The 16,266-nt window shown below is 41.0% G+C and overlaps 1 protein-coding gene across 8 annotated transcripts in view; it reads left to right on the top strand.

The window, feature by feature from the left end:
- Positions 1 to 16,266, top strand: part of ccdc150 (coiled-coil domain containing 150) — a 135,910-nt gene that overhangs the window by 95,791 nt on the left and 23,853 nt on the right. For 5 of the 8 annotated variants that reach the window (XM_043702193.1, XM_043702192.1, XM_043702199.1 and 2 more), the window contains one exon: positions 12,145 to 13,098. The exons of 2 other annotated variants lie outside the window; for them this stretch is intronic. In XM_043702193.1, coding sequence (XP_043558128.1) covers positions 12,145 to 12,258 — 114 coding nt within the window. In that variant the 3' untranslated portion in view covers positions 12,259 to 13,098. Of the gene's footprint in view, positions 1 to 12,144; positions 13,099 to 16,266 lie in introns of those variants that run through there. One more of the 8 variants, XM_043702196.1, reaches the window with a different exon arrangement.

Genomic DNA, 16,266 nt, shown 5'->3' on the forward strand with positions numbered 1-16,266 from the left:
GTTTGGGAAGGCCCAGCAAACGAATATTTTTTCGACGACCTCGATTATCGGGGTCGTCAATATGATTTTCCAAGGTCCGGACTCGCTGCTCGAGAGTCCGGACTTGATCCACGGCCGATTGAGCGGTTGTCTCGGAGGTCGCGGCCTTTAGCTCCGCCCCTCCGACTCGGCGTTGAATTTCATCAATTTCACGGTCGTGCTTCTTCAGCGCGGCCGAGAGCGACTCCCAACGATTTCTGGATTCGACGATAAAGGCATCGATCTTCGAGTCAAGCTTGGAAAGCATTTCTGCAAGACTTGCTACTGTAGGTAAGTCCCCCGGGGCGGCTGTGGACGCCTCTGCTGCAGCTGGAGAGTGTGGGGGAGGGGTTCCTGCTTGCTGAGAGCTGCGGGCTCCCTTCCCTTTAGTCATTTTAACTTAGGATAAAGTTGCTTAAATGTAATGTTACACAACTAATTGAGTTACTAAACTATTACAAAACTATTATAAATGATTTGGTGAGCTTGGTAGGGGGTAGGTGACCCACTGTGCCCAAGTCTTGGGAGGAGCACTATAGACTCAGTCTTACTGGGTCGCTGCCATCTTGGATCCCCCTTGTATGCTTTCTTAATGGCCTTCTGATTTATTCTGTCACCTCCGAGGATAAAAGATTTTTGTTCATGCAGCACTTTGTGGTCAGTAGACCACTTCTGGAATGTAGGAGAAAGTGAGAACTGCAGATGCTGGAAAGCAGAGTCGAGAGTTTAGTGCTGGAAAAGCACAGCAGGTCAGGAGCAGGAGAACCGATGTTTTGGGTATAAGCCCTCCTTCAGGAATAGCTTGATGAAGGGCTTATGCCCGAAACGTTGATTGGATGCTGCCTGACCTGCAATGCTTTTCCAGCACCACATTCTCAACTTTTGGAGTGTAGTCACTGGCGGGTTAGGACTTGATGGCAGCCAATTTATACACACAGTCCTGCAAATAGCAACATGAAATTCCAGGATAATTTGGTTTTCTTCCATGATTTTGTTTGAGATGAGAATCAGCCAGGATGCCATAAGTAACTCCCTTCCTCAAAATATTGCCATGGGATATTCTATGTGCAAACTGAATCCACAGTTCAGTACCTTATTTGAGAACGAACACCTCTGAAAGTGGACATTCTTTCATTACTGTAGCGGAATGTCAAGTTGGATTATGTACCAACAAATCTTTGACTCAGAGGTGAGAAAGCTTCCAACTGAAGCCTATTTGGTAAACTGTTTTCATGCCATTTGTATTAAATTTCATCTGCTATGTGGCTGCCCATTTCACCAGACTGTCTATGACTCCTAATATTTGATGATATCCTCCTGGTTACATATGTGTTTTGTATCATTCACAATTTTTGAAATTATGCAGATGATTATTATCTATGAAAAGAACAGTATTCCATAAGCATCCTTGGGGATACCACTGCACATAACCATGCAGATTAATAAAACAATCATTAACCATTGCTCTCTTTCTTTCCCTTTTGAGTTTCACATTCATGCTTCAACCAACCTATAGTCACATGGGTGTAAATTTGTTCCTAAGTCAATTGGATGTTGCTTTTATTAAAAGTCCTTAGAAATTCCAAGTATGCAGCATTAATAAGGCTATCCTCCTCTAGCTTGTCTATTAATTTGCCGTAGTTATGGGTATGTTTGTTGAGCTGGGAAGTTGATTTGCAGATGTTGTATCCCCTGTTTAGGTGACAACTTCAGTGCCTTGGAGCCTGCTGTGAAGCGGGTGTCTTCTGGAATTTTTTTTTCCATTCCTGCTGCTTCCAGTTGTCGGTTGTTCATTGTAGTAGTTGGTATATTGGGTCAAGGTTGACGTGTTTGTTCATTGAGTCCATGGATGAGTGCCAGGCTTCTATAAATTCTGTGACTCTCCACTGTTTAGCTTGTCCTGTGATCATTGTGTTGTCCCAGTCGAATTTGTGGTCCTTGCCATCTGTGTATATGGGTACCAGGGACAGCTGGTTGTGGCATTTGGTAGCTGGTTGGTGTTTATGGATGCAGATTATTAGTTGCCTGTCTGTTTGTCCTATGTAGTGTTTAATGCAGTCTTTGCATGGAGTCTTGTAAATTATGTTAATCTTGCACATGATAGGTATCAGGGTCTTTTGTTCTGGTGAGTTGTTTTCTGACCGTGGCTGTCAGTTTTTGGGCTGTCACGAATCCAAGTGGTTGTAGAAGTCTGGCTGTTAGTTCTGAGACATTTTTTATATAAGGCAGCATGGCTAGCGTGTTGGGTCGTGGCATGTCCTCTTGACGTTGTTTATCAGCGGATGAAGTCCCAGGGATACCGGTTCTTGGTGAAGACTCTGTAGAAGTGTATTTCTCTTCACAGGTTGGGGGTGTTGCAATGTGTTGTAGCCGTTTTGAATAGGGTTTTAATGCAGCTTCTCTTGTGTGCATTCGGGTGTTGCTGTTGAAATTCAGGATCTGGTCTCTGTGCGTGGCTTTTTCTGTACACTTTTTTGTGTTCTTTCTATCGTCACATCCAGGAATGGGAGTTGGTTGTTGGTTTCCTCTTCTCTTGTAAATTTGATCCCTTGAGCATGGTGTTAATAATCTGGTTTGTGTTCTTTATCTCTGTTCTCCTAATAATTACAAAAGTGTCATCCATGTATTTGATCCAGAGTTTGGGTCGGATTTGTGGGATGGCTTTTTGTTCCAGTCTTTATATCACTGCTTCTGTATACTTGGTTGTTGAATGTGAAGTATGTCATCAAGCACAGATCTAGTAGTTTGAGTATGTCGTCCTTGCTGATAGGTTCCCTGTCACATCGTCTGTTCTGTTTGTCTGGGAGGTTGGCTATTGTCTCTCTGGCTAGAGTTTTGTCAATTGAAGTGAACAGTGCCGTTACATCAAATGAGACTATTGCTTCGTCCTTTACATAATTTACAGGATTCCATGCAAAGACTACACGAAACACTATATAGGACAAGCAGGTAGACAACTAACCACTAAATGCCACAACCAGCTGTCCCTAGCAGCTATACGCACAGATGGCAAGGACCACAAATTTGACTGGGACAGCATAATGATCATAAGGCAAGCTAAATGGAGGACAGTCAGAGAATTTTTAGAAGCATGGCACTCATCGGGCGGCATGGTGGCACAGTGGTTAGCACTGCTGACTCACAGTGCCAGAGACCCAGGTTCAAATCCTGCCTCAGGCAACTGTCTGTGTGGAGTTTGCACATTCTCCCAGTGTCTGCGTGGGTTTCCTCCGGGTGCTCCGGTTTCCTCCCACAGTCTAAAGATGTGCAGGTTAGGTGAATTGGCCATGCTAAATTGCCTGTAGTGTTAGGTGAAGGGGTAAATGTAGGGGAATGGGTCTGGGTGGGTTGCTCTTCGGAGGGTCGGTATGGACTTGTTGGGTCGAAGGGCCTGTTTCCACACTGTAAGTAATCTAATCTAATCTAATCTAATCCATGGACTCCATCAACAAACACATTGACCTAGACCCAATATACTGGAAAACTGGCAACTGGAAGCAGCAGAAATGGAATCAACTAAATTCCAGAAGACCGTACAGCAGCAGCACTTCACAGGAGGCTTCAAAGACTGAAGATGTCACTTAGACAGGGGACAAAACATCTACAAATCAACTTCCCAGCTCAGGGCATACTACGGCATACTACGGCAACTGTCACCCGAGCTACAAATCTTTATGCAAACCTTGTCTATTAATTTATCAGAAAACTAAGTAAAGCACAACTTCCATTTAATAAATTTGTGCTTTTAACTGGCCCTATAATCACCCGGGTGTAAATTTTGTTCATAAGTCAATTGGAAGTTTCTTTTATTAAAAGTCCTTTTGAAATTCCAAGTACGCAGCATTAACAAGGCTGTCCTCATCTTGCCAGTCTATTAATTTGCTGTAGTTGTGGCTATGTTCTAGGTGTTGATTTCAGTTGGTTTTAACAGTGCTTGAGGAGAAAGTCAGGACTGCAGATGCTGGAGATCAGAGCTGAAAATGTGTTGCTGGAAAAGCACAGCAGGTCAGGCAGCATCCAAGGAGCAGGAGAATCGACGTTTCGGGAATAAGCTCTTCTTCAGGAAGGGCTGATTCCTGAAGAAGGGCTTATGCCCGAAACGTCGATTCTCCTGCTCCTTGGATGCTGCCTGACCTGCTGCGCTTTTCCAGCAACACATTTTTAACAGTGCTTGGGACAGTAATGGCTCTTTCAGTCACTAAGAGTTTACTGGGGGTAGAAGAAGTGAATTTGGGGATTTCACAAAAGGTGAATAAGGCCAAACTGCTGAAACTAGCAGACAAGCTGGAGTTGGAGCTGCCTCCTTCTGTGAGGAAAGGAGAGATAATTTCAGCAATAGATCAGTATTTAAATTCACTGGAAACGCCATCAAAATATTTAGATATAGCTGAAATTTAATTGAAAATGAAGTAGCTTGAGTTACAGACAAAAGACAAGGAAAAGGCAAAAGAAATGAAACCGTTTGAACTATGATTAAAAACAGAGGAAAGAGAAAAAGAATGAATTGCTTTAGCAGAACAGAGAGAGAAGGAGGAGAGGCTGTTTGAACTTCAGAATTTGGCATTTAGACAGGAAAGTCAGTTTAAAAGGATGGAGACGAAGGCGGATGGTAAGCTGAATGAGGAAGAGAGTGAGGATGAGCAAATCCATGGTGGCCAAAGGCCTAGTGAGGATTTGTTTAAATATATCCAAGCATTGTCTAAATTTGAGGAGAAGCCTTTTTCATCTCATTTGAGAAGGTGGCTAAACAAATGCAGTGGACTAACCATGTGGGCTTTGTTGATACAAACAAAATTTGTAGGTAGAGCTAGTGAAGTATGTGCATCACTAGCAGAAGAGATATCTGAGGCATATGAGGAGGTGAAGAAAGTCTTAAATGCATATGAGATTCTGGCAGCTGTCTACAGACAATGTTTCAGGAATCTAAGGAGAGATCTGGTTAAACCTACACTTGAGTTTGAAAGGATTAAACAAAGTAATTTTTGATCGGTGGATAAGGGCATTAAAAATAGAGCAAACCTATGACGCTCTTAAAGAGATGATTATTTTGGAGGGGTTAAAACATTTACTTCTTGAAATAGTGAGAACTCTGGAAGAGCAGAGAGTTAAAACGGCAAGATTAGCAGCTGACATGGCTGATGATTGATTGAGTTGGTCCGTAAATCAAAGTTTGGATTCCAAAATCAATGTGTGAGGGATAGTAATTGGGGAAAAGAGAAATCCATATGTGGAAAGATAGATCTTGGTGAAGATCATAAGGACAACTTACCACAGGGTGAAAAGGAAACACTTGAAGGGGAAAGAGAAATTATAAAGCTCTGGTGTTTTCAATGCAATAAAGTAGGCCACATGAAATCAGTGTTGGTAGGTTAGGAAAAGCACTGGGAAGACAGATGTAGGAAAACAGGATAAGCCAGTGAATTTTGTTGGAGTGGTAATGGAAAGCACAGAGGAAGCTAGAAAGCTGCACCAGAGTATACAACAAGTCAGAGGATAGTTAAGGAAGACTTGCCAGATCTTCTTAAACCATATACGTGCTGAGGTAAAGTTTATTCGCATAGACCAGGAGCAGCAGGTAAAGAGGTTACAATATTAAGAGATACAGGATCCTCTCAACCTTTTAATGTTGAAAGATGAGGAAATATGTACCTTTAAAGGAATATTGCCAGAAAAGTTGCTAGTAACAGGAATTCATGGTGAGATAAGTACTGAATTATGTAAAGTGAAGTTTGAGTGGAGAAGTCATGCTAGGTGTACTGGACAAACTCTCAGCTCAGAATTACAATTTGTCCTTGCGATATAACTGGTTCCTGGGTATGAGTGCTGCCTACTGTTGTTGAAAAGGCAGTGAGAATGCAGGCAACTACTGCAGAACACATATCCTGAGATTTTTCCTGACTGTGTGGTATTGAGGTCATAAAGTCACCAGTTGAAACGGGAGAGATCAAAGAGCATAGACAAGGAAGTTGAAGTGGAATTAGCAGAGACACTGTATGATCAAATGGTTGAGACAAAGCAGACGTCTTTAGTTCAGAGAAATTAACTTAATTACAGCAGAAAGATGAGAAACTAAAGCAATTGTATCAAAAAACATACATACGGTAAAAGAATCTGGATGTATCCTGGTGTGATACTATCTTTAAAATGTCTTAATGAGGAAATGAAGACCATCACACATTCAGGCAGGTGAGAAATGGGCAGAAGTTCATAAAGTTGCATTGTCCGTGGGTTATAGAAAGGAGGTGTTGTGGGTAGTGCACGAACTACCAGTGGGGGGGTCATGTAGGTGTGAGAAAAACAAGCTAAAATACAAAACATTTTTACTGGCCTGGATTGCACAAGGATGTAGTTGAATTTTGTCAGACATGTCAGGTAATTGGAAAACCATAGGTAGGAATAAAATCTGCATCTTTACACATATTCCTGCATTTGAGGAACCTTTTACAAGAGTCTTAATTGATTGTGTAGGCCCCCTACCTAAAATTAAAATGGGTATCAGAATTTGTTAATAATAATGGATGTGTCCACTAGATTTCCAGAGGTCCCTCCATTGCACAATATCACAGCCAAAAGGATTGTAGAGGAGTTATTCAAATAGATACAGACTATCCACAGAAATACAATCAGATCAAGGTTCAAACTTCACATCAAAATTATTCAAGGAAGTTATGGACAGCTCAGAGTAAAAGAATTCAAATCTACTGCATACGATCCAGAATTGCACAGAGCACTAGAAAGGTGGCATCAGACAATAAAGACCATGTTGAAGGCTCAGAGTCAAGACTATCCAGATGATTGGGATAAGGGAATTCCATTTGTACTTTTTGCAAACGGAGAAGCACCAAATGAATTGTCCAACTTCAGTCCATTTGAATTAGTTTTTGGGCATGAAGTGAGAGGACCGCTAAAATTGATTAAGGAGAAATTGGTAAGTCAGAATTCCGGGGCCACATATTTGGACTGTGTCAGATTCTAGGGTACAAGTAATTAGAGCGGGGAGTTGGCTAGACATGAATTTAAAAGTATTACAGCATACACTAAAACAGAGCATCTGGAGGAAACACAAACAGTCACCCGAGGTGGGAATCGAACCCAGGTCTCTGGCAATGTGAGGCAACAGTGCTAATCACTTTCCACCCAGTGTTACTTCCAGTGATCGGCAATCCTTCAAAAGCAAGCTTTAGTGGACCTTGTCAAATCAAAAAGAGATTGAGTGAGGTGAACTATTTGCTAAGGACTCCAGACAGAAAGAAGTCTCTGAGTGTCATGTGAATATGCTCAAAAGGTATTTTGATAAGGAAGGAAAGCGAAAGGAGACTGTGTTACTGGTGAAGAACCAAGTTCAGGAGGATTCTGAATTGGACAGTCCTCAAATTAAATTGGACAATGAGAAAATTGTCAAAAATTGGGATAAAGTTTTGAATGCATGCTCCAAGACAACATATTTGAAGTGAGTTGCAGTGACTGGAGCTTACCCATAATAATGGTGCCAAAGCCAGATGATATCCAAAGGTTATGTGTGGACTATCACAAAGTCAATGCAGTTACAAAGACTGGTGCATATTCGATTCTGCATTTGGAAGACTATTGAAAACGTGGGACAAGCAACTTGTATTTCTAAGTTGGACTTGCTCAGAGGATACTGGCAGGAAGAGTCTGAAAGAGTGAAGACAATTTCAGCTTTTGCAATGCTGAATGGACTGGATCAATTTAAAGTTATGCCATTTGGTATGAAAAATGTACCAGCCACATTTCAGGGACTAACCAATAAGGTCATTTCCAGATGACTCAGTTGTGTCGTATACATAGATGACCTGGTGAGTTTTAGTCACACATGGAACACTTGCAACATTTATCAGAATTGTTTGATCGACTTTGGGAGGTAGGCTTAGTGATAAATCTGATAAGAGTGAATTTGCCAAAGCCCAAGTCACCTTCCTGGGCCATGTAATTGGACATGGACAAATGGCCCCACTGATTGCAAAAACAAAGGTAATTGGGGAATTTCTCATAGCATCAACAAAAAGAGCAGTACTATGATTCCCAGGATTGAGTGGATTTTATCGGACATTTGTACCAAATTTTAGCAGCTGGCTGCTCCACTCACTGAATTACTAAAGAAAGTCAAAAATTTTCAGTGGACTGTCACAAGGCATTTGACAGTCTGAAAGCTGTGTTAACCACTGCCCCAGTGTTAGCCACACTTAATTATGCAAAGCCTTTTGATGCAAGTGGTGTCAGTGCTGTGCTCTTTCAGGAAGATGACGAGAAGATAGAAAGATCTATCAGGTGTTCCTTCAGGAAATAGAATGTTCATCAGAAATATTTAACAGTTGAGAAAGCTTGGTGATGGCCTTACAACATTTCAATGTTTATGTTATCATTAATGTATCTGAGACCATCGTGTACACTGATCATAACCCATTGAAGTTTGTGGAGAAATTTAAGGACAAAAATTCCAGACTGTTTAGGTGGAGCTTTTTGTTACAACTATTCGATTTGAAAATTGTGCAGGTGACAGGATGAGGAAACGTGATTGCCAATGCATTGTTGAGATTTGGATGAGAAATGGAGACATTCAACGGCAGGAGAATTTAGTGTACATTGTTGCATGATTATTGTCAACGTAATGTGTATAAATGTTGTTTTCTCTCCCTCTCCCTCTTTCTCCCTCTCTCTATTTTTCACCTCCCCCTCCTCCACCGTAAGACCCTGTTTAGGTTAGGTTAGTCTATGTTCTGTACTCATTTTGGTTGTGTTTCATTCAGCACTCTAAATAATTTCTATTTTGTTTAAAACGGAGGGGTTTTGACTAGCTGCATTACTCCTGGAACAGTCACTTTACACCTACTCAAAACAACTAGAAAAATCAGGGTCTGGGCTACTTTCTTGAAATGTTTTGAGGGGTTTGGCTTGGTCCATAACACCACTGCAAAGGCTAGTAGAGTTACCCTGAGGATACAATATACTGTTGTGTAGCACTATCACCATAAGAAATGAATAGATTCAAGCAGATCTAGCAACTCAAGACTGACACTATGGTCCATGAGCAGTAGCAGCCCTTTACTCAAAGATAATCTGCAACCTCATGACCTGGCAAATCTTCCACTCTGCCAGTATCATAAAGATAGATCAATCCTGTTCACTAAACAGTGCACAAGGACATATCTTGAGCACACCAGGCATACCTAAAAATGAGGTATCCCCCTGATGAAGCTACAACACAGGACTACTTGAATGCCAAAAAGCATAAGCAGCACGTGATAGATCTTGGTGATCTCGCAAAGAAGTGATTATATGCTGGGGCGGCACGGAGGTTCAGTGGTTGGCACTGCTGCTTCACAGCGCCAAGGACCTGGGTTTGGTTCCAGCCTTTGGCGACTGTCTGTGTGGAACTTGCACATTCTCTGCTTGGGTTTCCTCAGAGTACTCTGGTTTCCTCCTACAGTCAAAAGATGTGCAGGTCAGGAGAATTTGCCATGCTAAATTGCTTATAGTGTTAGGTGCATTAGTAAGCGGGAAATGGGTCTGGGTGGGTTAGTCTTTGGAGGGTTGGTGTGGACTTGTTGGGCCGTAGGGCCTGTTTTTTCCATACTGTAGGGAATCTAGTCTACTCTAATCTAAATATCTAAGCTCTGTAGACTTGCCATATCCAGTTATGAATGGTGATGGACAATTAAACAACTCATTGGATGAGGCAGTTTGATAAATATCCCTCTCCGTAATGATGGGGGTACCCAGTATATCAATGCAAAAGATAAGGCTGAAGCGTTTGCAACAATCTTCAGCTAAAAGTGCCAAGTGACTGATCCATCTTGGCATCTTCTGGAGGTCTCCACCATCACCGATTTCAGTCTTTAGCTACTTCAGTTCATTCCATGTGATTTCAAGAAACAAATGAAAGCATTGGATACTGCAGGGGATATAAGCCCTACTATAATCCAGGGAATAGGACTGAAGAATTGTGCTTGAACATTCCAGACTGGCTAAGTCCCTTGCCAAGTTGTTCCTGTACTGCTACAAAACTAGTATATACCCAGCAGTATGGAAACTTGTGCAGGTATACCCTGTACTCCAAAAAACAGGTTAAGTCTAACCTGGCCAAATATTACCTGCCTAATCAATCAGATTACTCTTGATGATCAATAAGGTGATGGAAGGATTCATTAACAGTGATATCTCTGTTTGGTTCTTGGTTCAACCAAGGACAATATATGGGAAGACTGTGGATGGGTGTTCTTGAAATGCTGCAGAACCCTAGCTGTACTGATAGAACCTGTGAAGAGCAAAATAGTTAATGTTTCGAATCCAGTATGACTCCTATTCAGAACATACTAGACTTGACATGTTAAATCTGTTCTTCTCTTCAGTGATGATACCAGACCTGTTGAATTCCTCCGGCAGTTTTTTTGATATTGATTTCTTCAGATTATTATTGAGGCATATTTGTCAGGAAAGAGCAAAGAGGGCATTAATATCTGTCCAGTTTGTCCTATATCTGATGTCATTTTATCAGAATTTTTCAATACTCATGAACACAGCATTATACATTATGGTAGCATAGGAATAATGTATTTAGTACCTTATTATACTTTTATGATAGATAGATTTTCTTCTAAAATTGTTAACCTTCCCCTTCCAAAGTAATATACAGAATAAAGAATTGGGTAAATTACAGCTTTGTACAGAACTTAGTGGAATTTGAGAGTGTGACTTCACTGATATGTGCTGATAGTTTGCCGTTTACCAAATTTTCTTACTTTAAACCTTCAAGTCACTGACAGTTATTAATAATGCACAGTAAGAAGATCCCAGGCTCAATTACTTAAGCTGGCATTTTACTGGTCCGTTATAACTAGCGTGTTTCTAAAAAGATATTGTTATGACACAGCAGTGAACCCTTCTGTTAATTAAATCAAACATCCAGAAAAGCTCACCTCGCCTCATAATCCTTCAAAATATGAGTGCCAGAACTCCCAAATTCCACTATTTAAAGAAAATAATATCAATAGAGCATTAAACAACAATTATATACAACTTTAAGCCCACCTTTCTCTTAACTGCTTATTATCTGCCTCTAGCTCTATAACAATATGCTGTTCCAATAAGACACTTAATAAAATTACATCAACTTAATTTCAAAACTACACAACTACTGTCATCTTCTGTGACTTCACCCTGCTGCTGTTGCTGAATCATAGGTTCATAGCTCCTTGAAAGTGGAGTCACAGGGAGATAGGATAGTGAAGAAAGCATTTGGTATGCTTTCCTTTATTGGTCAGAGTATTGAGTACAAGAGTTGGGAGGTCATGTTGCGGCTGTACAGGACATTGTTTAGGCCACTGTTGGAATATTGCATGCAATTTTGGTCTCCTTCCTATTGGAAAGATCTTGTGAAACTTGAAAGGGTTCAGAAAAGATTACAAGGATGTTGCCGGGGTTGAAGGATTTGAGCTATAGGGAGAAGCTGAACAGGCTGGGGCTGTTTTCCCTGGAGCGTCGGAGGCTGAGGGGTAACCTTATAAAGGTTTACAAAATTATGAGGGACATGGATAGGATAAATAGGCAAAGTCTTTTCCCTGGGTTTTCTGGGGGAGTCCAGAACTCGAGGGCATAGGTTTAGGGTGAGAGGGGAAAGATATAAGAGGGACCTAAGGGGCAATTATTTCACGCAGAGGGTGGTACGTGTATGGAATGAGCTGCCAGAGAAAGTGGTGGATGCTGGTACAATTTCAACTGTCAATTGCAATTGATGCTGTTCCAATTTTGATATTCTACCTCCACATCAACTCATTTCAGCACAATATGCAGGGGGTATACCCAAGTCCTTGTAAAAATACTGGTGGTGGCTCACAGCACTCTGTGCCTGGGGAATCTATATAACTCTGTTTAGCAACACTAGAAGTAATGCTGTATGGTTTAATTAACCATATTCGTATTGATTTACTGAATTTTCTAAACATGCCCCCAGTTTAAGTATTTTGCAAATGCTGAAATTAATCTTGATTTATTAATGCATTAATTATCATCTCTGGCTAAAAGTTAAGTATTCCATTTCAAGCATATGAAACACTAGAGCAGTAACTTATACAATTAGTACTAAAATCTAGTTTTATTTTTATAAAGGACATGAAGGTGACAACGTTTAAAATTCCTAGTCCATCCAGTCTCAGTCGTTGGGAAACTAAACAGGAATTGAAATTTCTTTCCAGAAAATATAGTGCTGACATGCCTAAATGATGATTGCAAAATTGAGTCATTTCAAGTCCAAATGAAATTCAGACAACGTGCATTGTTTCATGCAGTAAAGTACTGAAATACATTTCAGATGAAAATCAAGCTGCCAACTTTTTTGAGGCGCAGTCTGGTGAGTCAAATTTGTGGGCAGCATGCCCGATTAACTCAACAGAGGTCGATCTGACCCTGTGCCCTTGCTGCACATTCACAAATGAAGATATTTCTTCGAGACTTGCAAAATAAAACATTTTGAAGAGCTGCTTAATTATGTTAAATTCATAGAAGACTTGATGTCATATTTTTTGCAGTTTCAGCATTGATGCAACCAAAAAGAAAAAGAACATTTTCAAACATTGTGGTGATGACTACAGTACTTAGTGGAGAACTTCAAATGCTGGAAATCTAAAATCGAAATTCTGCACATGGGAAATATACAGCTATCAATCAATATCTGTGAGAAAAACAGCTTTACATTTCTTGTAAGTCCCTGCGTCAAAAGTGGCACAATGAAATAAGTAATTCCCTTTCTGAGGACTTATCAAAGCAAAGAAGGGAGAATATTCAACTATTCTGAGATAGCATATTGAAGAACAGAGCATCTAACTTCATGACATATCTCCATTTTCCATCAACTACATTTTTAAGTTTTCAAGCAAATAGACAGAAGTGAACACATTGACTTTTGGAACGTTCGATTTTCATCTTCATCAGATTACATGTTAGAATGAATGAACCACTCCCCTGCTTCAGAACCTGACCAGCTGGTGTCTGTCTTGCCACAGCAACATGTACTTCTACCTACAAGTTGTACTGTGGAGCTATGTTTCCACTTGGCTAATCGAGAACATCTTCAACTTTCACTATCTGCCATTGATATATGTAGGAGGAACTTACAGTCTGATATTCAACCTGTTTGACTGGGTGATGAATGCACTGCCTTTGACCATGTGGAACGTGAACCCAGAGCTTCTAGTTCAGAGGCAAGGATGCTATCCAATGCGCCCTTTTGACTTATATAGTACGACAGCAAAATGTAGTGAAATACATTCAAATGGAAACTTGACAGGTAAAAATAGTCTTTTTTTAAAACTGACACTGTAAATAACCTTTTTCACCTCCAATTACATAATGACAAAAATAACATTCTAGTCTTTCTCCTTTATTACTGGTTGCTTAGATGAGAAAGAATGGCAGTTTGCCATGTTCGAAAAGCAGGCAAAATTGAAACAATACATTAGCTGCAAAACATTTAGTCAGAATAGCTGCAGATAAACAAACAGGTTTGATTTTGAGCTGTGCTAATGAATTAGACTTTATCTTTTAATTTGTTGATGACTATTTTTATATCTGCGTAAATGGTGTTCATACAGATGATGAATATGTACATTTTGCAGATCAAAGGTTAAACACAGCAGGCTAGATTGTATTAGCTGCCATGGTCCCAGTGCTCCACCATTGATTAAAAGGAGAGCTTACCCAGGTCACACAATAAATGAACACTGATAGCAACATCAATTGCTTTAATACAAGAATCCTGCACCTTCCATTAGATCAGATAGGCCAGTGGCTGTGCCATCCCAGCAGTGCCATGGGGGAGTCCAGGATTAGGGATCATGGTGAGGGAAAAGTGAGGTCTGCAGATGCTGGAGATCAAAGTTGAAACTTTATTGCTGGAACAGCACAGCAGGTCAGGCAGCATCCAGGGAACAGGAGATTCGACGTTTCGGGCACAGGCCCTTCTTCAGGAATGATTCCTGAAGAAGGGCCTGTGCCCGGAGCGTCGAATCTCCTGTTCCCTGGATGCTGCCTGACCTGCTGTGCTGTTCCAGCAATAAAGTTTCAATCATGGTGAGGGAGTTGAGTGAAGGGTGTGGATGGGATCTGAGTTCAGGACACCAGTTGGAAGGTTAAAGGATGTGTTGATCTTGAAGTGTAGGAGTACCTCTGGGCCAAGGATGCGTCCTTTCCCATGGACCAGTACAAATATAGTTGCTGGGCTTCACACATTGCATGTGCTTCTGGAAGGGCTGAATGTGAACTCTTAAGTGCCTCAAGTGCCAGAAGTTCATCATAAGTTCCCTATTGCATCTTGCCCCACCCACCTGCCCACTCATATAAACTTCAAACAAGGTAAGGCCATTAGGCAGATTTCACCCCCTCTGAAAACACCAGTACTAGGGTATAAAACTAGGGTAGTGCTCAATTGTCACTGATTGCCTTTTTAAAAAATTAACTGGTAATTTGGAAAGGCTTTTGTGCAATTTTAAGATATAAAACATGTTTAAAATGTTTAAGTAACCTTTTTTTGTGTGATTAAGTAAACTAAGGAAGGGGAAAACACTGCTTTACCATAACAAAAACATCCATGTGCACTTCTTTTAACAGAGTTAGGTTTGCAACTAGAATCAGTCTTAAAGATTAACTGTCAATAATAACATTTATTAGTGACTTTAAACAAGAAAAATTCCCAATGTCTTTATTGTGCGGCTATTAATGAATGGTCATGAGAGAGAGCAGGAAACTGAACTTGTTTTACTGGTTAACCAATAACATTTTCTTAATTCTTCATTCTACAATCATCTGATGGATTTACAAAGAGTCATAGAGTCATAGAGATGTACAGCATGGAAACAGACCCTTCTGTCCAACCCATCCATGCCGACCAGATATCCCAACCCAATCTAGTCCCACCGTCCAGCACCCGGCCCATATCCCTCCAAACCCTTCCTATTCATATACCCATCCAAATGCCACTTAAATATTGCAATTGTACCAGCCTCCACCACTTCCTCTGGCAGCTCATTCCATACACGTACAACCCTCTGTATGAAAAGTTGCCCCGTAGGTCTCTTTTATATCTTTCCCTTCTCACCCTAAACCTATGTCCTCTAGCTCTGGACTCCCCGACCCCAGGGAAAAGACTTTGCCTATTTACTCTGTCCATGCCCCTCATAATTTTGTAAACCTCTATAAGGTCACCCCTCAGCCTCTGACGCTCCAGGGAAAACAGCCCCAGCCTGTTCAGCCTCTCCCTATAGCTCAAATCCTCCAACCCTGGCAACATTCTTATATATCCTTTCTAAACCCTTTCAAGTTTCACAAGATCTTTCCAATAGGAAAGAGACTAGAATTGCACGCAATATTCCAACAGTGGCCTAACCTATGTCCTGTACCCCGCAACATGACCTCCCAACTCCTCTACTCAATACTCTGACCAATAAAGGAAAGCATACCAAATGCCTTCTTCACTATCCTATCTACCTGCGACTCCACTTTCAAGGAACTATGAACCTGCACTCAAAGGTCTCTTTGTTCAGCAACATTCCCTCAGCCCTTACCATGAAGAGTATAAGTCCTGCTAAAATTGTCCCGAAATGCAGCACCTCGCATTTATCTGAATTAAACTCCATCTGCCACTTCTCAACCCATTGGCTCATCTGGTCAAAATCCTGTTGTAATCTGAGGTAACTCTCTTCACTGTCCACTACGCCTCCAATTTTGGTGTTATCTGCAAACTTACAAACTATACCTCTTATGCTCGCATCCAAATCATTTTTTTAAATGACAAAAAGTAGAAGACCCAGCACCGATCCTTGTGGCACTCCACTGGTCACAGGCCTCCTCTCTTCACTGTCCACTACGCCTCCAATTTTGGTGTTATCTGCAAACTTACAAACTATACCTCTTATGCTCGCATCCAAATCATTTTCTTAAATGACAAAAAGTAGAAGACCCAGCACCGATCCTTGTGGCACTCCACTGGTCACAGGCCTCCAGTCTGAAAAACAACCCTCCACCACCACCCTCTGTCTTCTACCTTTCAGCCAGTTCTGTATCCAAATGGCTAGTTCTCCCTGTATTCCGTGAGATCTAACCTTGCTAATCAGTCTCCCATGGGGAACCTTGTCGAACGCCTTACTGAAGTCCATATAGATCACATCTACTGCTCTGCCCTCATCAATCCTCTTTGTTACTTCTTCAAAAAACTCAATCAAGTTTGTGAGACATGAT

Source organism: Chiloscyllium plagiosum, chromosome 13 (genome assembly GCF_004010195.1).
Source record: "Chiloscyllium plagiosum isolate BGI_BamShark_2017 chromosome 13, ASM401019v2, whole genome shotgun sequence".
Lineage (NCBI taxonomy): Eukaryota > Metazoa > Chordata > Chondrichthyes > Orectolobiformes > Hemiscylliidae > Chiloscyllium > Chiloscyllium plagiosum.